The 27,095-nt window shown below is 34.7% G+C and overlaps 1 protein-coding gene across 1 annotated transcript in view; it reads right to left on the reverse strand.

Moving 5' to 3' along the window:
- bmp1a (bone morphogenetic protein 1a) overlaps window positions 1-27,095 on the reverse strand; it is a 113,593-nt gene that overhangs the window by 52,130 nt on the left and 34,368 nt on the right. Inside the window, exons 2-6 of the mRNA XM_073818690.1 lie at window positions 24,485-24,598; window positions 22,092-22,232; window positions 19,409-19,526; window positions 13,491-13,669; window positions 8,927-9,032 (exon numbers count right to left, since the gene is read on the reverse strand). Coding sequence (XP_073674791.1) covers window positions 8,927-9,032; window positions 13,491-13,669; window positions 19,409-19,526; window positions 22,092-22,232; window positions 24,485-24,598 — 658 coding nt within the window. The remainder of the gene's footprint in view (window positions 1-8,926; window positions 9,033-13,490; window positions 13,670-19,408; window positions 19,527-22,091; window positions 22,233-24,484; window positions 24,599-27,095) is intronic.

Consider the following 27,095-nt stretch of genomic DNA (forward strand, 5'->3'; position numbering starts at 1 on the left):
CGTGTGTCTCGACTCGTGTTGCGCTCGCTCTGGGGGAATGTTGCCTGTAGGCTGTCAAAACTAGTCAGGAAAACTTTTGATAAATACATGAAATGAGAATAACATTCTACAATCCCATCAGCAGAGCCTTTTGAGGATGATCCAAAACTTCCTGTAGAGAAAGAAGGAGATAGATAGTCTAAGACGTCTCAATCTACAGCTAGCATTTCTCTTTCTCGTATATATAACACACATTGTAGTGTTTCTTCAAGATTAAACACAGCATGTTACTAGCATGTTGTTAGCATCATTAACATGTTGCTAACAAGTTGTTTCTAGCATGTGTCTAACATAAGCATACTACTAATGTGTTACTAGCATGTTGTTAGCATCATTAACATGTTGCTAACAAGTTGTTGCTAGCATGTGTCTAACGTAAGCATACTACTAATGTGTTACTAGCATGTTGTTAGCATCATTTACATGTTGCTAACAAGTTGTTTCTAGCATGTGTCCAACGTAAGCATACTACTAATGTGTTACTAGCATGTTGTTAGCATCATTTACATGTTGCTAACAAGTTGTTTCTAGCATGTGTCTAACGTAAGCATACTACTAATGTGTTACTAGCATGTTGTTAGCATCATTTACATGTTGCTAACATGTTTCTAATAAGATTAACAAGGCACTCTCATGTTTCTAGCATGATTAACATGTTGGTAACATGTTTCTAGCATGTTTTTCTAACATGATTAACATGCTACTAACACATTGCTAGCATGTTGATAGCATCATTAACATGTTTTTGCTAACGTGTTTCTAACATGATTAACAAGGCACTCTCATATTTCTGGCATGATTAGAATGTTGCTAACATGATGTTAGCATTACTAACATGATTAGCTAGCCTGATTAACATGTTATCATGTTCTAACATGATTAGCATGTTGTCAGCATGTTTTTAACATGATTAGCATGTTACTAGCATCTTGTTAACATGATTAACTTTTCTATAGCATGTTTCTAGCAAGATTAACAAGTTATTAGCATGTTATTAGCATGAGTAGCATTTCATTAAAATGTTTCTAACATGATTAGCATGTTAGTAACATGTTGCTAGCATGATGTTAGCATTATTAACATGTTTTGCTAACGCGTTTCTAGCATGATTAGCACGGCACTCTCGTGTTTCTAGGATTAATAGAATGTTACTAGCCTGTAGCTAGCATAATTAGAATGTTAACATGATGTTAGCATTACTAGCATGATAAGCAAGTTACTAGCATGTTATTACAATGTTTCTAGGATGATTAGCATGTTGTCAACGTGTTTTTTTGATTAACTTGTTAATAATGTGTTTTTATCATGATTATCATTTTGATAGCATGTTTTAACATGATTAACAAGTTATTAGCATTTTAATAGCATGATTACCATTTTGTTAGCCTGTTTCTAACATGATTAGCATGCTACTAACGTACTTCCAGCATGATTAGCCTGTTGTTAGCATTATTAGCAAGTTATTAACATGTTTCTAGCATCGTTAGCATAGATAGATAGATAGATAGATAGATAGATAGATAGATAGATAGATAGATAGATAGATAGATAGATAGATAGATAGATAGATAGATGCTAATAACTTGTTAATCATGCTAGATACATGCTAACAAAATGCTAAAAGTTAGATACATAGATAGACGATAGACATTCTGTCAATGTAAGTCTATGGGATTTTCGCCAGATTTAATCATCATTTTTAGGAAAACTGTAAGTCCGATCAGTTAGAAAAAAATATAGCAACTGGAGTCAGACCAGTCTGAAGATATAGTCTGGGTTTGGAGTTTGTAGAGTTAAATCTCTAGGAGGAGCAGCAGTCAGAAATTTTAGTCTCAGAAGAACAATAATAACTGCATGTTTAAATAGCATTTCAGTAAGTTGGCTTTCTCTTAAAGGATAACTATTGCCAAAATGCAACCTGGGCAGTTTTTTTTTTTTTTTTTTTACTGTAAACAAGACAAACTTATATTTTTACAACACTAAGAAGGCTCGACACACCATGAAACTTTGCTCGAAGTATCGCCTGGGTCTCTACACATGAACTAGTGATGCGCGGGTCGGGGTTTTTTTCAACCCACGGGTCCCGCTTTTATGAAATTATTTGGTCCGCCCCAACCCGTCCCGCCCCGCCCCGCGACCATTAAATAGACATACTAGGCATTGTAATCTGTAATCCAAATGAAAACAGCCTTTATTTCAGGTCCGAAGTGCTTGGAAACATCGCCCTGTAAACTGGCGACAACATACGATTATGAATATGAACCATAAATCATGTCATATTAATAACAAGCTAATCAGTGGTGTAACGTTAGTGGTGCTGGAAGAAAAGTACGCTTCCTACGCTTCATTTATGAATTTCGTTTTGAACTTTCTATTTGAACGCATTCGTTTACTGGATCCTTGGACTGAAAGGTTTACAGGGGTTTGCTGGTTTAAGGAATTTCTGATCGTAAAAATTTGCTTCTTTTTATTTGTAAGGTATTGTTTTCGTTATTATGTACTGTTTCGGGCGCAGGCGCATCAGGCTTAATCATCAAATACATTTCAAAGCAAGCCGGCGCCACGGTCCTGACTGCATTATTACTGTCTTTATTGGGTGTTTTTAGCAAATATGTACATTTATTTACATATGACTGGATGTGGTTGACTGTCCTGATTTTGGCTAATGCAGCACACTACTGAATAATGCGCATCAGAGAAGATTTAAAAATAATAGGTCCCTCCACTACACCACTGTAGATAATGATAAACATTTTCAACATTTACAAAGCAGCGTTTGTATTCATCTAGGCTAAACATTTTTTTTATTTCAAATGTGTTTAGGCTTACAGCTTACGCTAAATAACCACTAAACTTTTGTTTTATTTAACAGACGGAAATGTTCATTTAGCGTTTTTATGTTCGCTGTGCAAAAAAAGAATGGCATCCACTGTACCGGGGTTTAATCTATTTCGCCTCGACTCCAGCACCAGGCCAGCAGAGCTGAATGTGCGCTCGCTTGAAGCCTCATGGCTGGCAGCGGGAGCTGCTTAGCGCTTGCGTGTCATGACGTGATGATAACCTTATTAAAGAACTTAATAAAATATGAAAATAGATATTCCCAAATATTAAATATAGGCTATAGGGAATTGCACGCAGCATACATAGATTTTTTTTAATTTTATTTTGTTTTTAATGACCCGCCCCAACCCGCCCCGCAAATAAAGTGACAATTTCTTTACCCGCGGGGTCCGTGGGTTATGAGACGACACGCGCATCACTAACATGAACTCCAGCATTGAGAACATCGTTTGTGTACACAGAGTTTACTAAAAAGAAAGGTTTTGAACAACTCACTTTCACTGTTTGAGTTTCCGCTCGCAGCCGTCTTGCCAGTCAAGAAGTGTCGATCTCCGAATACGAGGAGAGTAAAGATGGATAGCTCCTATTTCCATATAAATGCACGGCTAATTCGTTGTTTTGTCGCAAGTGAAAAACAATATTAAACTTCTAGTTGTAAAAAGAGCCTCATATAAGCCTAATATTTCATCCTATGGAGTCCATTCATTCGCATTCGGAGATCGATACCTCTTGACTGGCAAGACGGCTGCGAGCGGAAACCCAAACAGTGTAAGTGAGTTGTTCAAAACCTTTCTTTTTAGTAAACTCTGTGTACACAAACAATGTTCTCAATGCTCGAGTTCATGTGTAGAGACCCAGGCGATACTTCAAGCAAAGTTTCATGGTGTGTCGAGCCTTCTTAGTGTCGTAAAAATATAGATTTTGATGCACTCAAAGTTATGCCCCTAGTACTCCCATTCAAAAATGGCTTGTTTGTCGTAATTATGCTTTTAGATATAAGTTTGTCTCGTTTACAGTAAAAAAAAAAACAGCCCAGGTTGCATTTTGGCAATAGTTCTCCTTTAATATATTTAGAAATGTAGTTTATTTCTGTGATCAAAACTGAATTTTCAACATCATTACTCCAGTCTTCAGCATCACATGATCCTTCAGAAATCATTCTAATATACTGATTTGCTGCTCAAGAAACATGTATGATTTTATCAGCGGTGAAAACACTTGTGCTGTTTTTATTTGATGAATAGAATAGTCTAATGTAAAATGTCTTTACTGTAACTTCTGATCAATTGTATTCATTCTTCCTGAACAAAAAGTAAAATTGTAAATTGCATCTGGGTTCGTTTTCAGTTAAATTTTGCCACAGCTGAACACTGTCATGCGTTAAATAATATGGAAAAAGCCAGTTCCAAAAACAACAACAGGTTGTTGCAGAAAGACAAAATGAAAGTGTCTCAAACAGTGTTTTTCTTGCTCATATCCAGAGCCGCAGTGATAAAAGAGTACACTTTGCTAAATGACAGGATAAGTTAGTGTGGTTTCACAGACGTCATCAACAGAAATGAATTGTTTTAGTGTGTATGTGAGTGTGTTCATCTGAGGATGAAAAAGGAGGTCAGTCAGTCCACTGGGGCACAGTGCAGACAGAGATGAGAAAACCATTGGCATTAGTGTCTTTTCTAAGGCAAATAAATGACATAACCACTCAGTTAAATGTCCAAAGATCAATGCCTATTATATCCCACCAAATTAGAGCACATTTGCTCCTGTCATATAAGAAAAAAGTGTTTTAATGCCAGAAGTAGCTGTTATCTGTCTATATTTCTGCGTCAAACTAAACTTCTGCTACACTCTTAAAAATAAAGATGCTTTAAAAGGTTCTTCACAGTGATGCCATAAAATAACCATTTTTGGTTCCACAAAGAAACATTCAGTCAAAGGTTCTATTAAGAACCATCTTTTTTCATACCTTTTTATAATCTGAAGAACCTTCTTTTGTCACAAAGAATATTTTGTGAAACAGAAAGGTTCTTCACATGTTAAAGGTTCTTTATGGAACCATTTAGGCATAAATGGTTCTTCTATGGCATCGTGAAGCATCTTTGAATGAAAGGTTGTTTTTCTTTTATTCTGTGGCATGGTAAAAGTAAATCTAGTGGAAATCTGAATAAAGCCTAATCCGTAAACCCATGCCCAGGTATTGGCAGAATTACAGTATTATTCTGTGAGACAGCAAAAATGTGTCAAATAGAGATTTTACTAAATGTATACCAGGGCTACACTGCAAAAAAAAAAAAAAAAAAAAAAAAGGCTTATCTTACTAGGTATTTTTATCTTGTTTCTAGTCAAAATATCTGAAAATGCTTAAATTAGAATGCATTTACTACACTGTAAAAAAAAAAAAAAAAGTTAAAGTTAAGTTGTTTCAACTTAAAATAATTTGTTGGGGTCACTGACTTAAACATTTTTAGTTTAGTCAACTTGAAATGTTAAGTTACTAAATGTTAATTTAAGTAACAAATGAATACTTAAAACAAGATTATTTTACTTACCCCACTGGCAGATAATTTTACTTATTTTAAGCAAACTGCACTTAATTTAGCTTTTCCCCCCTAGAAACAAGACTAAATATTTTATGTCATTTTGCTTATTTAGTTATAAATAAAGTAAGATAAACCTTTTTTTTTCAGTGCATAAGTGGGCAGAACAATTGTGTATTTTTTACACATGAGAAATAAATAAAAAATATGGACTAAAGTGAAAATTCAGGTTTTTTTTTTTTTTACACTGATGAATCAGACTTTTAGTTATATACCAATTTAGAGTAGATTTAGAGTTGTATTACAAAACAACAATTTAAAAATATTTACCACTGAACATAATACTAAACATTTTTAGCATTCTAGTAGACATTTTAGCCTACCAACAAAGTACAATTTAACTTAAAATTAATAAGTTAGTAATATAATATTCTTTGGGCATTTTTAAGACCCCCTTCTTGATTCAGGCACATGTTTTTTAATGTACAAATAAATGCAGTCTTGCAGAACAAAGGAGAGTGTTATAATAAATGCATTAATAGAGCTGTTGTAATGATCAGTGTTGGGGGTAACGCATTACAAGTAACGCAAGATACGTAATAATATTACTTTTTCCAAGTAACTAGTAAAGTAACACATTACTTTTTAATTGACGAAAATATCTGAGTTACTTTTTTTTTCCAAATAAGTAACGCCAGTTACTCCCCCCCCCCCCCCATTTATTGATTAAAAGCTCTCCTGTCCCCATGTTGAGAGAAATTGTAAGATGTTACTTTTGTTCTAGAATAAATGTGAACATGCATTAATTCATCTCACTCACTAAAAAAAACAGATACAGTATTCCTCAAAATGAATAAAAACAGTGAAATTCAACTCAGAATATGACGCAAACCTGCAATAATTAAATATGTTACATAATACAAATATCCTTTATGTTTTTAATCTCATTTTATTAACCGATGTCTTTGCTGCCGACCTTCGATGATCCAATTCATTCATACTAATAAGCAAAAATTACTCAAGATAATCTAAAGAGTTGATATTTTTGATATTTTCTTCTGCGGTCTACTGAACAGATGTGAATTTACTTTTCTCTAAGCCTGAGGCTTTTGGTGTGAAAAGGCTTTTACATTTTTCAAAAATATAACTTTTTATATTAAAAAACAAAGAGCAAGCCCTGCCCAGATTTAAAAAGTAACCCAAAAGTAACATAACGCATTACTTTCCATAAAAAATAACCAAGTAATGTAATTAGTTATTTTTTAGTAACTCAACCATGATGCACGCGAATCCCGAATGTTTACAAACATCAAATGAGATAAAGCCTTTTTTTTTTTTTTTCAACAATATCCAAATAAACATTACTTACATCCAAATAACACTTACATATATTCTATTTAAATTATGCCTATTGTATATAATAAATTAAATATACTTTTTGCTATTAAACCCCAAAAATACTGTAATACACTCCTGTTTAAAAGTTTGGCAGTAAGATTGTTCTGTAAATCTGTAAATAGTAAAAATTATATAATGTTATATAATGTCACGATGCCATAGAAGAACCTTTTCACCTAAATGGTTCCATAAAAACCTTTAACATCTGAAGAACCTTTCTGTTTCACAAAAGGTTCTTTGTGGCAAATGAGGTTCTTCAGATTATAAAAAGGTAAACAAGAAAAGGTTCTTAAAAAGAACCTTTGACTGAACGGTTCTTTGTGGAACCAAAAATGGTTCTTCTTTGGCATCGCTGTGAAGATCCTTTTGAAGCACCTTTATTTTTAAGAGTGTAATAATCAGAAACGAATCGATCTATCTATGCAAACTTGTAAATACAGTTACTTTAATCCAAAATCCTACTACAGAGAGGCATGAGGATAATCAGAAAGTTAATGAATCTGACACTGAGAGATGGGGTCATCAAACAGAACTGAAGCTGGATGATGTCTGAACCGAGCCTTTTCACACACACGGAAATCGAGCGGCTTGGACTGCTCTGTGAACAACTGACAGGCACTGAGAAGCACAATAGCGGCATTGTGAAAGCTCAGCAGAAACAGTGTAAGAGGAGAGAGATGCTCAGATAGCCGTCCCGCCTCAGAACTGCTGATGCCTCGCTCAGAGGTGACCCTGAGACTGACGACAAGAAGCGCTAGAGAGACTACGCCAAATAAAACATCATTCAGCATAAAATACTGGGGAGAGGAATCCTTAACAAAAACGAGCGACAATCAAACTATGTGAATTAAATCAGGACTGCTTCAAGAATAAAAGACAATACTTGAGAAGGATTTAGCAAGTGTACATGGTATAATAAAACTGAAAAAAGAGATGGTGTTGAAGAACAAGATGTTTTATGAAGAAAAAATAGCTAAATAGCAGTGCAGTGGAATACAAAAACACTTCTTAGTGAACCTGCTCATAAACAATTAGAACTAAGTGTTTTCTTAAAGGAACAGTTCACCTACAAATGAAAATGTGATGTTATTTTTAGCTTGAAACACAAAGTAGAAAGTTTTGAAGAACTGTTACACAGCTCTTGCCATATGATTTCTAGTCCTCTAGTCTCTTCTGCATTTATTTGATCCAAAGTACAGCAAAAATTCTAAAATATTTGTACTATTTAAAGTAACTGTTTTCTATTTGAATATATTTTAAAATGTAATTTATTCATGTGATTTCAAAGCTGAATTTTTATATCATTACTCCAATCACATGATCCATCAGAAATCATTTGCTTTCTAAACAAAACATTTATTATTATGTTGAAAACAGCTGAGTGGAATTTTACAGGTTTCTTTGATGAATCGAAAGTTCAGAAGAACAGCATTTATCTGAAATAGAAATCATTTGCAACATTATAAATGTCTTTATCATCACTTTAGAGTGCAAATATTAATATATTTTAATATAATATATTATATTATATTAAAAGAAATGTAAAAATTATACTGACTCCAAGTTTTCAAATGCTATGGTGTGTAATGTTACAAAAGCTTTTTATTTCGAATAAATATTGACCTCCGGGTCTTTCTATTCATGAAAAAAAAACGTGAAAAGGTGTAGTCAACTTTTTCAATTTGTTTTAACTTGTTAAATTTAACTTGTTTTAAATATTAATAATAATGTTTAAAAATGTTTCTTGAGTAGCAAACCAGCATGTTATAATGATTTCTGAAGGCTCATGTGACACTGAAGACTGGAGTAATGATGCTGAAAATTCAGCTTTGATCACAGGAATAAATTACATTTTAACATATATTCAAATAGAAAGCATATATTTTAAATAGTAAAAATATTTCAAATTTTTACTGTTTTTTCTGTACTTTGGATCAAATAAATGCAGGCTTGGTGAGCAGAAGAGACTCCTTTAAAAAAAACATTAAAAATCCTACTGTTCACAAACTTTTGACTGGCAGTGTATACATATATGATTGAATTAAGAAGTGGATATTTTGGTATAATAAGGAAAATTATTAAAAAATATGACAATACTTAAAGGTTCTTACCTGGAAAAGGTGTTTCTTGCATAGTGCATGATGCTGTCGAAGTCATAGACCTCTCCGAGTGAGTCCACCTCACCAGGCTCCATCTTCAGGAAGTTGTACTCCTGTCCTATGAGATGAAACCAAGAATGAGACTCAGACAGAAAGTCAATGCTTTCACAAATCATTATAACATTATCACAGTTAACAGATTATGTGATTATTCTGTTCATTATTATATATTATACTTCAAATCTGTTATTATGTCAGAGAGTATGCTCAGTAAATCAGAGCATTGTGTGTCAAGTATGCACTTGGAAAATTCCCAAGTATTCCAAAGTGGTTCAACCACACTTCCTGTTTGCTGCTACTAATTATTATGAAAGACACTCCAATAATGTGCTTCAAAATATTTCATATAATAAAAAGAGCAAAACACTATCATCTACAGTGGCGGACATTATTTATGAATCTCCCCCCTCCGCTGAGAATTATTCTGCGCCTTATAATGAGTCTGTAATGAGCTCCATTTGCACAGATGTCTAACGACAGCCATTATTTCAGCATATCTTGTTCATTAATGCTGCCTAAAAAGTGTGAAAAATTTCGGGCTCTTCATCAGACGGATCTCAGACGCACAGCTGGTCCCGAGTCAAAATATGCCACGCTTGAGATATTTCAAGACGCACAGGGGCCTCGCAAATATTTGGACACTTCGTTCACACTTAAAAAGGACTGAGATTGATTGCTTTCAATATAAAATACCATAAAACAAAAGCCTTTTGCAAAGAAGCGACACAGTAACTCCAACGTTTCGGCTTAATGGCTTTTCATAAGCCAATGTTTTGGTAATTTTTTTGTGGAGGCATGACGTCAATAGTCCTTTGGTTCACACAGGTGTGCTTTCAGAGGAACCACAGGTGCGGAGAATCACATTAACTATCAACACGATCCACTAATCTTTCACAAAACTGTATTATGTTGTTTGTATCATAAAACCGATAATTGAACTTTTTTATATGAAATGTTCTGCTTTGAAAAGCGTTCACTTCACTTAAAGCCTTTATATATAATGTATAATAAAAGCAGTTTTAATACATTACTTATGCCTTGTATTGCATCTTATAATTCATTATATAAAATCATGAATACTTGGAAAAACGTATCTATTGATTGTTACACCTTTAAAAAGTATTATGAATTGAACATATTATAATGCATTTTAACTTTGATGACAATTATTTCTGAAAAGACATAATGCTTTAAAACTTTTATGAAGATTATGAACACGTTTATAATGCGTAATACATAAAGGCTTCAAGTAATGTGTAACCACGTGGTTCATTTCTTAAAATAAATGCCATTTACTGTGATATTTTGTTGTCAAAAGCACTTTTTAAGTGTTTTCTTGAAGGAAATCATTTTGTTATTTATTCACCCTCATCTTTCCAAACCTTATTATTATTATTATATTTATTGTAATGCAAAAGTTGACATAAAGAACTGTTACGTTGCTCTTCACATATGTGACCCTGGACCACAAAACCAGTCTTAAGTCGCTGGGGTATATTTGTAGCAATAGCCAAAAATACATTGTATAGGTCAAAATTATTGATTTTTCTTTTATGCCAAAAATCATTAGCAAATTATGTAAAGATCATGTTCCATGAAGATTTTTTTGTAAAATTTCTACTGTAAATACATCAAAATGTAATTTTTGATTAGTTATATGCATTGTTAAGAACTTAATTTGGACAACTTTAAAGGTGATTTTCAAGTATTTTGATTTTTTTGCACCCTCAGATTCCAGATTCTCAAATAGTTGTATCTCAGCCAAATATTGTCCTATCCTAACAAACCACACATCAATAGAAAGCTTATTTACTGAGCTTTCATATGATGTATACATCTCAGTTTTGTAAAATTTAACCTTATGACTGGTTTTGTAGTCCAGGGTCACATATAATGACTTATGTCTTAGTGACAAGGACAAGTCAATCTTCAAAATTCATAAAAATACACCAAAAAAGCAAAATATAATATCTATGAATCTTGCTGTGTTCCTGAGCTCATAGTATGTAACAGACTGAAATTTAATTATTTAAACTCTGATAATATTGCCTGCTTCTGAAGCTCTAGTCCCAATCCAGAGTCTGGCCACTATTGCGTAAATATGTTTCAAAAGCTATACTTACAGTTGAGGTCAAAAGTTTACATACACCTTGCAGAATTTGCAAAATTATATTTAATTTACCAAAATAAAAGGGATCATACAAAATGTTATTTTGTATTTAGTACTGACCTTAATTAAATATTTCACATAAAAGATGTTTACATATGGTCCCACAAGAGAAAATAATAGTTGAATTTATAAAAATGACAAAAGTTTACATACACTTGATTCTTAATTCTGTGTTGTTACCTGAATGATCCACAGCTGTGTTTTTTTATTTTGTTTAGTGATAGTTGTTCATGAGTCCCTTCTTTGTCCTGAACAGTTTAACTGCCCGCTGTTCTTCAGAAAAATCTTTCAGGTCCAACAAATTCTTTAGTTTTTCAGCATTTTTGTGTATTTGAACCCTTTACAACAATGACTGTATGATTTTGAGATCCATCTTTTCACACTGAGGACAACTGAGGGACTCATATGCAACTATTACAGAAGGTTCAAACACTCACTGATGCTTCAGAAGGAAACACGATGCATTCCCTGCTGAAAAAAACAGCATATGCTGGTTAGGTATGTTTTGGTGCTGGGATGCTGGTTTTAGCTGGTTTATGCTGGTTCTTAGCTGGTCATGTTGCTGGTCAAGGACCAGCATAAACCAGTAAAAGGCCAGCATAAACCAGCTAAGGACCAGCATAAACTAAGTTAAATTCACCATGATCTTCAAATTTCAAAAGTTTTCACCCTCCGTCTCTTAATGCATTGTGTTTCCTTCTGAAGCATCAGTGAGTTTTTGAACCTTCTGTAATAGTTGCATATGAGTCCCTCAGTTGTCCTCAGTGTGAAGAATACACAAGAAGGTTCGAAAATGCACAACAATTGATTTTTCTGGAGAACAGCGGGCAGTTTAACTGTTCAGGACAAACAAGGGACTCATAAACAACTATCACTAAACAAGAAAAACAGCTGTTGATCATTCAGGTAACAACACAGAATTCAGAATCAAATGTATGTAAACTTTTGAAAAGGGTAATTTTTATAAATTCAACTATTATTTTCTCTTGAATACTATACGTAAACATCTTGAATGTGAAATATTGTATTCCAGTCAGCGCTAAAAAAAATAACATGCATTTTGTAAGATCCCTCTTATTTTGGTAAAATAATTAACATTTTGCAGATTCTGCAAGGTGTATGTAAACTTTTGACCTCAACTGTATATTCAGTGTTGTTGGGGAGTAAATATTTAAATGTAACAGAATCACATAATTTAATGAAAAATAAATGTAACTGTTACAGTTACTGACAAAAAAATGGTGTAATTAAATAACAGTTACTTATGAAAATGTTTACAGTTACAAAGGGGGTTACATCTGACAATTTTCACACACATACAAACTTGATAGATTTTTTCCTAAAATTGCATTGACTGCTCTAAAATATTTCAGGAGTTTGGGACACAGAACAGGACACGTGGCTATTCAATAACTCTTTTTATTTTCTATTTTGATTATGTATATGCTTTATTTTTTAGATGAACTGGTTTTTTTTTTCTCCAAGACATTGTTAGATGCCAGTGTATCCTGTCATAGCTATGCAAACATTTGATTTCAAAAACCGTATCATAGCTATTAAACTATATCTTGTAATGATTTTAAATCTGTGTTTAACCTCAGAATGATCTCAAAGTAAAACAGGTGCTCTGATTTTGTGGTGGTTGTGCTTTAAAATTAAAATTTCATTTTAATTCAGGTAAAGAAGGATTTTGAAAGGCTGACACTAATCCGTTTTGATTACTACTGTAAGGTTAAAATGATTAACAGTTGAAAAGTCATCAAAAATTTATCAGTTACATTACTTTTATTACTCAACTTATTACATATTAAATAGGGTAACTTGTAATCTGTAACCTATTACATTTCCTAAGTAACCTTCCCAACTCTGCTTATATTTCTCAAATTTGTAAGCGTACAGATTTGGAACGAGAGTGAGTAAATAATGAACTATTTAGTGTGTTATTTTGCTATCTTGAGTGTCAATATGTTTTAGGTCAACTGTATTTTAATCCCACTGTTTTGACCAGCAATCAGGGTTATGAGGTCTTAGGTAAAAGTAACACAGTTTTGCCCAGTATTGATCAGAAATGAGTGCAGCGGTGGATTTGTGCTGAGCTCAGCACTCAAGAATTTGTTTTATAAAGTAGGTCGTGTCGTTCCAAGCAAATGCTGTAACAGCTGCTTCTGTGAAAACTGGCACAACATCGTCTTTTATGCTTGCTGTTTAAGTGTTCACCTCACTTTTCTCAATATTATCATGATAGTTTTTTATGCAATCTGCGCACAAGCCACTGAAGTTGTATCTGAATCTTGACGGTTTCACACAAATGTGAGTGACATGTTACTGCTGTAGTTTTTTTCCTACCTGGCTGAATGTTGTCCCGTATGATACTGACATGATCGTCTCTGTCGGGTCGCGTGTGCTCATGCCAGAATCCGATTACGTGACCGAGCTCATGCACCACAATCCCAAACTTATCACAGTTCTTCCCGATGGATATGGCCTGCGGACCCCCTCCTCTCCGGCCCACATACGAACAGCACCTGTAGATGTTTATAACATCACAGTTAATATTACTGTTAATGCTTGAGGAATATTTCACTTCATGTGATTCATCACAATCAGTATATATATATATATACATACACACTTTCCAAGACATGTTTTTGCATAATGATTTGGTGAAAGAAATTATTTACCTAAAAATCTGTTCTAAACGTTTAATATTGTTGTTTATAAATATTAATTGCATATGTTATATATAATATAATATTATATTAAGTAATTATACAAAATATTATAAATATATTATAAAATATTATTTATTTATTATATTATATATATTATAAATATTTATAAAGAGTATAAATATAATATACTTTTTCCTGGATTATATTTCACCCAAAAAATATTATAAAACAATGAATTTTATGAATTATGTTATTAATATTAATATAATATTAAGTTATTATAAAAAATATTATAAATATATTATAAGATATTATTAATACATTATATTATATATATTATAAATATTTATAAAAAGTATAAATATAATATATTTTGTCCTGGATTATATTTCACCGAAAAAATATTATAAAACAATGAACTTTATGAATTATGTTATCAATATAATATAATATAATAAATATAATATAATATAATATAATATAATATAATATAATATAATATAATATAATATAATATAATATAATATAATATAATATAATATAATATTAAGTAATTATACAAAATATTATAAATATATTATAATATATTATTAATATATTATATTATATATATATTATAAATATTTATAAAGAGTATACATATAATATACTTTTTCCTGTATTATATTTCACCCCAAAAATATTATAAAACAATGAATTTTATGAATTATTAATATAATATAATATAATATAATATAATATAATATAATATAATATAAAAATATACTTTTTCTGGATTATATTTCACCCCAAAAAGTATTATAAAAAGATAAATAGTATTAATTATGTTATTAATATAATATAATATAATATAATATTTAGTAATTATAAACCTTACTATTAAAACATTTTAAATAGTATAGTATTCACATTCAATCGATAGTTACTTGATTTAATAAATATATATAATATCATTAATTAATTGTTTAAAATTATATATTTAAAATTAATAAATGTATTAATAAATAATAAATAAAAATGTCTAAATTTAATTTAATTTCCTCTCTATGTATTTATCTCTCTATCTAATGGTAATTACTGACAATTAAGCACAGTAAATAATAATAATAAATATATAAATATAAATAAATACTACACTAAATATTAACTAAACATTTTAGGACCATTCATATTTTTTGCAATTACGCACTTTTTTCCACAGAAAATTACTGTAAAGCAAAATTGGCATGAATTACATTTTGTAAAACAAAGAGTACCAATGTATAAATATACAAATTAAAATGTGAAATGTAATTAACTTTACCACTTTCAAATTTGAGTAAAACACTGTTTTTATCTTGCATCGAGTATTATGTTTATGTCAAAACTGGCCTCTTTTTTTATCTCTTCTCGACAACTCAAGCAAGCGGCTTCACAAACTGAAACAGAACACGATGTGAACTCGAACAAAATGTCATGCATGGTTTGTTTTGTAAGTTTGCTTAGAGCTACGTGTTGCAAAATCCAGAGAGAGACAGGAGAGTCTGTGCACGGCGTCACAGCGGTAAGACACACACCAACACACAAAACACACAATCAAACGATCCCTTTCTTAAAGCGCCGGGATATGTGGGAGAAAAACTGCTGAGAGCTCGCTCGCCGGCGATCTGCGCACACACATCCGAACCCACATGTGCAGCCTGTGTAGGTGCAAAAGATCAGTCTTTAATTACGGAGCAGCCAGCGGCTCGCTCCAGAAACTCTGCCTTGAACTTTGCACAGAACGACAGGAATCGCCTGAACACACACAAACTGGGGCTCATCAGAGCATGGGTTACCCATTGGCGACTACTGCTGCATGTAAAGAGGAAAAAAACGTAATGTTTCATCACCTCATCACACATAGAACGAGTGTTTGTGTCCATCATGGCCTGCAGTGGGACATAAAGGCCCCCTGTACTTCCACAGAACTAAAATGCCTGGCAAAGCCTGCGCAGCGCTATATTTCATTTAGTTTTTCCTCGCTGCCTGACCGCAACGGCACGTCTACTTAAACAGTGAGAAAGCAAACAGTCTGTTACATTCGTCTCTGTCAGTATGACTTTGTTTCTTCATTTTTAAACAAGCTCACTGAGGAAATCATTGGTTTAGTTTTGTTTTCGCCTCACTTCAGCAGTATGAGATTTTGGATAATTTCCCAGAGGAAACTTTCATTGCTCAGATCAACAGACGTTATTTATTGCTCTTTAAAGTTTCATTTCATGTAACAACACAGTTTTTTCCTAAAAATTGATTTGGAACAATACAATCAACATAAATGAGAGAGTAGAGATAGTAAGATGATATTATTGCATCTAGACTAGTTACTAGGGATGCACCGAAATTAAAATTCTTGTCCGAAACCAAACAAAATTAAACACTGGGCCGAAGGCTGAAGGCTGATTACAAAACAGGGTTCTGTGTTTTTTCCCCCATGTATTTTGCCAATTTTTACCACCATTTCAGAAATTAAATAGCCAAAATGTGCTCTTTACAGTTTTGTCTTGCCTTTCAAAAACAAAACAAAAAAACAAAACAATTTATAAATATTTAGTTAACACTGAACATTTTTAACATTCTAGACATTATAGCCTACCAACAAAGTACAATTTAACTTAAAATTAATTATTAAATAAATTATTTGGCCATTTTCACGACCCCCTTCTTAAATCAGGTTTGTTTTTTGATGTACAAATAAATGCAGCCTTGCTGAGCAAAGGAGAATGTTATAATAAATGTATTAATAGAGCTGTTGTAATGACTGTAATCATTTTTTTTTTTTTTTTTACTGTACAGTCGTGGCCAAAAGTTTTGAGAATGACACAAATATTAGTTTTCACAAAGTTTGCTGCTAAACTGCTTTTAGATCTTTGTTTCAGTTGTTTCTGTGATGTACTGAAATATAATTACAAGCACTTCAAACGTTTCAAAGGCTTTTATCGACAATTACATGACATTTATGCAAAGAGTCAGTATTTGCAGTGTTGGCCCTTCTTTTTCAGGACCTCTGCAATTCGACTGGGCATGCTCTCAATCAACTTCTGGTCCAAATCCTGACTGATAGCAACCCATTCTTTCATAATCACTTCTTGGAGTTTGTCAGAATTAGTGGGTTTTTGTTTGTCCACCCGCCTCTTGAGGATTGACCACAAGTTCTCAATGGGATTAAGATCTGGGGAGTTTTCAGGCCATGGATCCAAAATGTCAACGTTTTGGTCCCCGAGCCACTTAGTTATCACTTTTGCCTTATGGCACGGTGCTCCATCGTGCTGGAAAATGCATTGATTTTCACCAAACTGTTGTTGGATTGTTGGAAGAAGTTGCTGTTGGAGGGTGTTTTGGTACCCTTCTTTATTCATGGCTGTGTTTTTGGGCAAAATTGTGAGTGAGCCCACTCCCTTGGATGAGAAGCAACCCCACACATGAATGGTCTCAGGATGCTTTACTGTTGGCATGACACAGGACTGATGGTAGCGCTCACCTTTTCTTCTCCGGACAAGCCTTTTTCCAGATGCCCCAAACAATCGGAAAGAGGCTTCATCTGAGAATATGACTTTGCCCCAGTCCTCAGCAGTCCATTCGCCATACTTTCTGCAGAAGATCAATCTGTCCCTGATGTTTTTTTTTTGGAGAGAAGTGGCTTCTTTGCTGCCCTTCTTGACACCAGGCCATCTTCCAAAAGTCCCCAAAAAATGGGCATCCTACCATTCCATAATAACAATGTTAAATTAAGTAATGGATCTACTTTTAAGGTAACAGATTGTGAAATTTTTACCCTTCAAACTATATATTAATTGATGTTATTAAAGGAGTCAAATTCTACTCTTTTTTATCTTCAGACGATTACACTGTTATCAAAGTTTCTTGCACCAAAGATGTTTTGTTTTTCATGACCCACCACCATCCTCTCTCTGCACCTCAGAAATTAACAGGTTGTTTTCCTATTAAGATTTTATATGTAAACAACCATATAAATGACCAACATAGCTCATACAGTTGAGGCCAAAAGTTTAGACCCCTCCTTTCAAAATCTGCAAAATGTTATTTTTACCATTATTCAAAATGCATGTTATTGTTATTTAATACTGACCTGAATAAGATATTTTACATAAAAGACTATTACATGTAGTCCACAAGAGAAAATATTATTTGAATTTATAAAAATGACCCTGTTCAAAAGTTTACATACACTTGATTCTTAATACTGTGTTGTTACCTGAATGATCCACAGCTGTTTTTGTGTTTAGTGATAGTTGTTCATGAGTCCCTTGTTTGTCCTGAACAGTTAAACTGACTGCTGTTCTTTAGAAAAATCTTTCAGGTTTCACAAATTCTTTGGTTTTTCAGCATTTTTGTGCATTTGAACCCTTTCCAATAATGACTGTATGATTTTGAGATCCATCTTTTCACACTGAGGACAACTGAGGGACTCATATGCAACTATTGCAGAAGGTTCAAACGCTCTCTGATGCTCCAGAAGGAAACACGATGCATTGAGAGCTGAGGGGTGAAAATTTTTTGAATTTGAAGATCAGGATAAATTTAATTTATTTTGTCCTCTGGGAAACATGCATCTTCTGTAGCCTCTGAAGGGCAGTACTAAATGAAAAAAATATATATATTTAGGCAAAATAAGAAAAATGTAGACATTCTGTTTAAAAGTTTTCACCCCCCGGCTCTTAATGCATTGCTTTTCCTTCTGAAGCATCAGTGAGCGTTTGGACCTTCTGTAATAGTATCTTATTTAGGTCAGTGCCAAATAAACAACACCATGCATTTTGTGTGATCCCCCTATGTTGGTAAAATAAATAATATTTTTTAGATTCTAAAAGAGGGTGTAAACTTTTGACCTCAACTATATGATTACACGCTGAGATGCTGAACAGTGAATATGCAGTGCATTTCCAAACAACACATCTTTGCAGATGTTCTGTGTGGTCTGTGGAGGAGCCTTGAGTTGTGAACGTTCATCAAGCACGCGTTTGAAAGAGCAAAATAAATCCTGTTTTCCAGCAAACAGAAGCAGCTTAAGAGAAAAACCGACATGCCAACACGGCTTCCCGTGGACTGATTTGTCTCCAACGGATGTGACCGTCAAGCTGGGCTCTGAACTTCTGCCACGCCACTGAAGCATCTACGGGGAGCCATTGTGTACGGATGAAACACACACATGTTCAGGTGACAGTCCCGCGGCGAACAGTGTGACACGAACGGCTGGTATTTCCTCAGCGAAGCATAGAGTGATCGCTAGGTCAAGACACGAGAGCCCACACACACATAAACACACAAATCCGTCTGTTGGCACAAAGAGCAGATAAGCAGGAACAGAAGAACGGCTCGGATGGAAAACCACTTGAGCGATAAATCAGGAAGAGACTGAAAAGAAAGAGGAGAGAGCGAAAGAAAAGAGTGAAAAGCACACGCTCCACATGAGCGGGAGAAGCAAGGCTGATTCCTTCCTGGAAGAGTCAAAGGTTTCGTCCTCCTGCTGTGGAAACTCTCTCTCACATTGACACGAAACACGGACACACACACACACACCCCTGTGAAGCCCACAGATATCTGCTAACTTACCCACACGGCCGGTAGGTGAAGACGATGTAGCTCTCTTCTGTTGTTCTCTCGATGAACGTCACACATGTGTGTTTTTCCCAGTGTCTCATGGCCTGTCTGAATATGGCTCTCTGGCTACCTGTACATCACACACACACACACACACAAGACGAACAGTGAGCAAAGTGATCCATACTTTTAAAATTCAGATGACATCTGTATAATTTTAGAGAACTTTCACAGACAAAAATGAGCATTGTCTATTGTCAATAGCGTAGAGATGTATGACGCACAGTTCAAACTGAAGGTACTTCCAAATAATCAGCTATCCATTGGTCATTGTGTAAATTCGCATTACATGCTTGCATTCATTGCGCAATTTGTAGGGAAATCCTCATCTCGTGTGGAAATCCCATTTACGTGGCCAAATATTAAAATTACTGGATTTTGCCCAACTGTAAATGCAACTGCACCTATAGATCACAGTACCAGTATTTTTTTAAATCCCTGCATTGACAGAATTATCTGGCTTTCCATGTTTTCACTGTTATACTGTAGGAGGTGCTACAGTGAGGAAAAAAATTATTTGATCCCCTGCTGATTTTGTACGTTTGCCCTCTGACAAAGAAATTATCAGACTATAATTTTAATGGTAGGTTTATTTGAACAATGAGAGACAGGATGACAACAAAAAATCCAGAAAATGCATTTTAAAAAATGAAATAAGTAAAAACATGACTATTTGGTGGCAAATCACTTGTTGGCAAACACAGAGGTCAAGGTTTGTAAGTAGTTGGCCAACAGGTTTGCACACATCTCAGGAGGGATTTTGTCCAACTCCTCTTTGCAGATCTTTAATGTTTCGAGGCTGACATTTGGCAAATCGAACCTTCAATTCCCTCCACAGATTTTTTAAGGTCTGGAGACTGGCTAGGCCACTGCAGGACCTTAATGCGCTTCTTCTTGTGTTTTGGGTCATTGTCAAGCTGGAATACTCATCCACAACCCATTTTCAATGCCCTGGCTGAGGGAAGGAGGTTCTCACCCAACATTTGAATTTGATTTGATTTGATAGCTCTGTCCATTGTCTCTTTGATGCGATGCAGTTGTCCTGTCCCCTTAGCAGAAAGGAGCATAATGTTTTCACCTCTGTGTTTGACGGTGCGGATGGTGTTCTTGGGGTCATTGTCAGCATTCCTCCTCCTTCAAACACGGCGAGTTGAGTTGGTGCCAAAGAGCTTGAATTTAGTCTCATCTGACCACAACACTTTCACCCAGTTCTCCTCTTAATCATCAGATGTTCATTGGCAAACTTCAGACGGATCTGGACATGTGCTTTCTTGATCAGGGGGACCTTGCGGGCGATGCAGAATTTCGGTCCTTTACTGCGTAGTGTGTTACCAATTGTTTTTTTGGTGACTATGGTCCCAGCTGCCTTGAGATCATTGACAAGATCCTTCTGTGTAGTTCTTTTGCTGATTCCTCAACGTTCTCATGATCATTGAAACTCCACGAGGTGAGATCTTGCATGAAGCCCCAGACTGAGGGAGATTGACAGTTATTATGCGTTTCTTCAATTTGCGAATAATCGCACCAACTGTTGTCACCTTCTCATCAAGCTGCTTGGCGATGGTCTTGTAGCTCATTCCAGCCTTGTGTAGGTCTACAACCTTGTCCCTGACATCCTTGGACAGCTCTTTAGTCTTGGCCAAAGTGATTGATTGCTTCTGTGGACAGTTGTCTTTTATACAGGTAACAAGCTGAGATTAGGAGCACTCCCTTTAAGAGAGTTTATCTTTATTTCTTGCTGACTGATCGGGGATCAAATGCTTATTTCACTAATTAAAATGCAAATCAATTTATAACTTTTTTGAAATGTATTTTTCTGGATTATTTTGTTCTCTGACTGTTTAAATAAACCTACCATTAAAATTATAGACTGATAATTTCTTTGTCAGTGGGCAAACATACAAAATCAGCAGGAGATCAATTTTTTCCTCACTATATTAAACATCTTCTGAAAGAATACTGAAAGTCTGGATCAAACACATTTGAAGAATCAGTGTAAAACAAGTAAGTACATGTGTAAGCAGATGCATATGTAAAAATAAAGCAATCATCAAACTTTAAATAGCATATTAATCAGAACTGCTTACTGTTATCAAATGAAACATCAATCCAGAAAGTGGTGTAGGACTGTGCAAGCTTAGGGGGTGTTGATGAAAGCGATTTATTCCGTCTACGTTTTGATCATTGTTCTGAATCCGATTTGGACGTAGTGAGTGAGGTTAAGTTAGTGCAACCACAAGCATTTGTGGTTAAAAAGTATACAAATTGAATTTTGTTTTAGAAAATGACCAATCATTTCGCTAGATAAGACACTTAATCCTCGGCTAGGATCGTGTAGAGCCCTTAGAAGCACTAAAACTGCAATTTGGACCTTCGTCCCATTTATCCCCATTGAAGTCCACTATATGGAGAAAAATTCTGGAATGTTTTCCTCAAAAACCCTAATTTCTTTTCGACTGAAGAAAGAAAGACAGGAACATCTTGGATGACAGGGATGCTTTACCTACAGTACTGTAATCATGCAATAATCAAACAGATATTATCAATCATATTCATAAGCATTTCAATCATAACGCTTCCCCCTAAAAATCTGAAAATGTACACACAAAAGGCTGTGCATGTGTACATGACTTACCGCTAAAATTCCCACTGATGACGTAAGGAATGACGCCCTCGGGCCACACCCTCTCAGGTCTGGACGTCGCTGCCCTCTTCCTGCGAAGGGATCCCTGACTGGACGCAGTATTGTTTGTATTCGTCTCATTGGAAAGTGAACCTACCATTTTCAACAGGATGGTTAATTAAGAAACCATCATCATTACACGTTTCAGAGAAATTAACCATTTTACATTAAATTTTAAACAAATATGTTATCCTAGCAAACCCACTTTTGCAAAATTGTACATACAGTGCCTTTATCATTCATACCCCTTCATTTTTTTCTCATTTTGTTATGATGATGCCTTATGTTAAACTACTTTAAATTACTTTTTTCTCACATCAATCTACACTCCCTACTCCATAACGGCAAAGCAAAAAATAGGTTTTTAACATTTGTGCAAATTTATTAAAAATAAAAAACTGAAAAGATCCCGTTGCTAAGTATTCATACCCTTTTCTGGGACACTCGAAATTTAGCTCAGGAGCATTCATATTGCTTCTAGATGTTACTACACTTCGAGTGGAGTTAAACTGTGACAAATTAATTTGAATGAGTATGATTTAGAAAGGCACACACCTCTCAGAAAAGGTCTAAGGCCGTGTTCACACTTGGAGTCTTTTTGACAAGAAAAAGTTGACAGGCGCGCTTTTTTAGTTACAAAAAAATCTGCAAGCGTTGCAGCAGAGGGCGTCTTTTTGTTGCTATAACAACAGCAGCCACAGTAGCCTATGTGTGGAGCAGAAATGTCGATAAAAGAGGAAGCTGGCTCTGTCCTTTTTTGACATTTTTGCCTTTTATTTGATAGGACAGTGTTTAGACAGGAAGCTAAGTGGGAGAGAGAGAGGGGGGGGACGGGATTGGGAAAGGTCTGTGAGTTGGGACTCGAAAAAGGGACGCCCGAAGCTCAACGGCTCTACTGTACATGTCGATCGATGTGCGGCTCAAGAAGCTAGCAATGCTGCACGTCGGTTTTTGAAGTTAAAGGGGAGGTGAATCCAGTTCACAACAATAAAATAAAAGTCTATATAACAGCACCTTTCCCATTTTTTCTGGTTATGGAAACGGCAGGTCTAGCTACTCGCTTGTCATTGGTCAGCTGTCAAAAAAGCGCTTGACGTTGGGCGTTTTCTTCAGAAAAGTTAAACTTTTTTCAACTTGAAAAGACGCTCTGAGCTGCAGAAAAAGACGCCGGCGGTGGCGTTTAAAAAAACGCTCAGGACTTTTTTGAAAACACGGTTTACTCCATAGGGTTATAATGTAAAACAGACGCTGGCAGTTAAAAAAAAAGACGCCAAGTGTGAACACGGCCTAACAGCTGAAAATGCATATCAGAGCAAAAACCAAGTCCTGAGGTCAAGATAACTGCCTGTAGAGCTCAGTGACAGACTTGCGTTAAGGCAATGATCTAGGGAAGAGTTCAGAAAAAAATCTGCTGCATTGAAGGTTGACAGAAGCATTATCCATAATGGAAGACGATTGGAACAACTAGGACTCTAGAAAATGTCTGCCAGCCCCCATCCAAGCTGACAGAGCTTGAGAGGTGAAAAGGTGAGGCAAAGAATGGCAGATAATTGCCAAATGCAGATGTGCAAAGCTTGTCACATCATACCCAAAAAGACTTGAGGCTGTAAAAGTGCTTCAACTATGTACTGAGTTAAGGGTATGAATACTTATGCAATGGACTTATTTCAGTGTTTTATTTTTAATACATTTGTACAATTTGCAAATCTGGCTTTTGCTTTGTCATTATTATGGTGTATGGAGTGTAGATTGATGTGGGGAAAACCTAGTTTAAAGTAGTTTAACATAATGCTGCAACAAAACGTGACAAAACTGAAGGGGTATGAATACTTTTGCAAGGCACTGTACATATACATTTGTATGGCCAATGCATGCGCCATTCATAGATATGTGACTTTAAATTGTCTACTGAGCTCAACTGTAACCACTATATCTGTTCCGACATTTACAGCCCAGCATGTTTTTTTTCTATTATTTTGAATGCTAACTCCCACACACACAGACTGTACTGTACTTGTCTAATCTGACGTTGAATTCTGTCCCTTGTTCCCTTATCATCTCATGTTTTTTTCCCTTGTCTGCAAACGCTCTTTCTTTCTGGGGTGAAAATGTCATAAAACTAAAGGCTAATTATGAGAACATTTGCTATCATTATGTGAGATCCCAATTGCAAAGTGTTGTTGTGTTTGGGAATGTGGGAACTGTTTCTTGACAGGCTTTTCTCTGTTGGTTTAATAGCGTATGGCTTCAAGTTCTCTTCCTGAGTCTCTGACTCTGCCAAATTAAGCCTGACACAAAGTTTATATAAAGCAGGCCCATATACTCACGCATACATGCACACTTACCCGCATCTGTGTGATTCAGAATTGTGACGGTTCTCTCTGCTAAATTCACAATGCGATCCACTTTAAACATGCGCATATCTTCTTCATCCAGCGCAATGTCTCCAAGATAAGCAACTGAAATAAAGATAAAGAAGAATGCTTTTAATTTCTCATGCAATGCATTTTTCAAACACCCTGGTGAAAAAAACAGCTAAAACCAGCCTAGGCTGGTTGGCTGGTTTTAGCTGGTCATAGCTGGGCGGCAGGCTGGTTTTAGAGGGGTTTTGGCCACTTTTCCAGCCTGGCCAGGCTGGTCTTAGCTGGTCAGGCTGGGAAACCAGCTTAAACCAGATACTTCCAGCTTAAACCAGCTAAGACCAGCCAACCAGCCTAGGCTGGTTTTAGCTGTTAAAAACAAAACCAGAATGTCTTTTCTACAAAAAACTGTTTTCAACATTTATAATAATTATAAACATTTCTTGAGCAGCAAATCAGCATATCAGAATGATTTCTGAAGGATCATGTGACACTGTAGACTGGAGCAATGATGCTGAAAATTCAGCTTTGCATCACAATAAACTGGATAAAAAAGTTTGTCATGACAGACTTTAGATTGGCTTGAAAAAGCCTGATCAGAACATGTGAAAAAGTGTAAAAGTCTTAGAAATTGTTTGTTTTTGGTCCAAAAAAGATTTAAGTTTAAGTAGTTTTAAAGCTTGAATGTTTTGAAGGCAATACAGTCTTAGAATGTTCAAACATGTCAATAACGTGTTGCTAGCATGTTGTTAGCATTATTTACATGTAGCTAACATTTTTCTAACATGATTAAAGGATTAGCATGTCACTAACGTGTAGCTAGCATGATTAGAATGTCGCTAGCATGATGTTAACATTACTAGCATTATTAGCAAGTTACTAGCATGAATAACGTTAACACGTTTCTAGCCTGATTAACATATTGTTAGCCTGTTTCAGCATGATAAGCATGTTGCTAGCATGATTAACATGTCGTTAGCATGCTTCTAACATGATGAGCCTGTTACTAGCATGTTGCTAGCATGATTAGAATGTTACTAGCATAATGTTAACATTAGTAGCCTGTTGTTAGCATGTTACTAGCATGTTTTTGGTATGTTTCTAACATGATCAAAGTGTTGCTAGCATGTTTCTAGCATTATTAACATGTAGCTAACATGTTTCTAACATGATTAGCATGTTTCTAAAAGGATTAGCATGTTACTAACGTGTAGCTAGCATGATTAGAATGTCGCTAGCTAGCATGAATAACATGTTAACACGTTTATAGCCTAATTAACATATTGTTAGCCTGTTTCAGTATGCATGTTAGCATGTTTCTAACATGATTAGCTTGTTACTAGCATGTTGTTAGCATAATTAGAATGTTGCTAGCATGATAGATAGATAGATAGATAGATAGATAGATAGATAGATAGATAGATAGATAGATAGATAGATAGATAGATAGATAGATAGATAGATAGATAGATAGATAGATAGATAGATAGATAGAGACATAGATAGATAGAGACACAGATAGATAGAGACATAGATAGATAGAGACACAGATAGATAGAGACAGATAGATAGAGACACAGATAGATAGAGACATAGATAGATAGAGACATAGATAGATAGAGACACAGATAGAGACATAGATAGATAGAGACACAGATAGAGACACAGATAGATAGAGACACAGATAGATAGAGACATAGATAGATAGAGACATAGATAGATAGAGACATAGATAGATAGAGACACAGATAGATAGAGACACAGATAGATAGAGACAGATAGATAGAGACACAGATAGATAGAGACATAGATAGATAGAGACATAGATAGATAGAGACACAGATAGAGACATAGATAGATAGAGACACAGATAGAGACACAGATAGATAGAGACACAGATAGATAGAGACATAGATAGATAGAGACATAGATAGAGAGATAGATAGATAGATAGATAGATAGATAGATAGATAGATAGATAGATAGATAGATAGATAGATAGATAGATAGATAGATAGATAGATAGATAGATAGATAGATAGATAGATAGATAGATAGATAGAGACATAGAGACATAGAGACATAGATAGAGACATAGATAGAGACATAGATAGAGACATAGATAGAGACATAGATAGATAGAGAGATAGATAGAGAGATAGATAGAGAGATAGATAGATACTTTATTGAGTGTCAAGGGATTCTGGGAGTTTTGACAGTTGGAGTTTGAATAGTGTTGGCTCATTTGAACATTCTGTCAATGTAAGTCTATGGGATTTTCTCCAGTTTTAATCGTCATTTTTAGGAAAACCGTAAGTCCGATCAGTTCGAAAATATATAGTAACTGTAGTCAGATCAGTCTGAAGATATAGTCTGGGTTTGGAGTTTGTAGAGTTAAAGCTCTAGGAGCAGTCAGAAATTTTAGTCTCAGAAGAACAATAATAACTGTAAGTTTAAATAGCATTTCAAACAGTTATTTTAAGTCGTACTAACATTTCACAATATTACTGTTTTACTGTTTTAATAAATGCAGCTTTGATGCTTGCTTTAGTATGAATCAATAATTTACTTCAAATAACTATAAGCCCTTTCACAT

Source organism: Garra rufa, chromosome 15 (genome assembly GCF_049309525.1).
Source record: "Garra rufa chromosome 15, GarRuf1.0, whole genome shotgun sequence".
Classification (NCBI taxonomy): domain Eukaryota; kingdom Metazoa; phylum Chordata; class Actinopteri; order Cypriniformes; family Cyprinidae; genus Garra; species Garra rufa.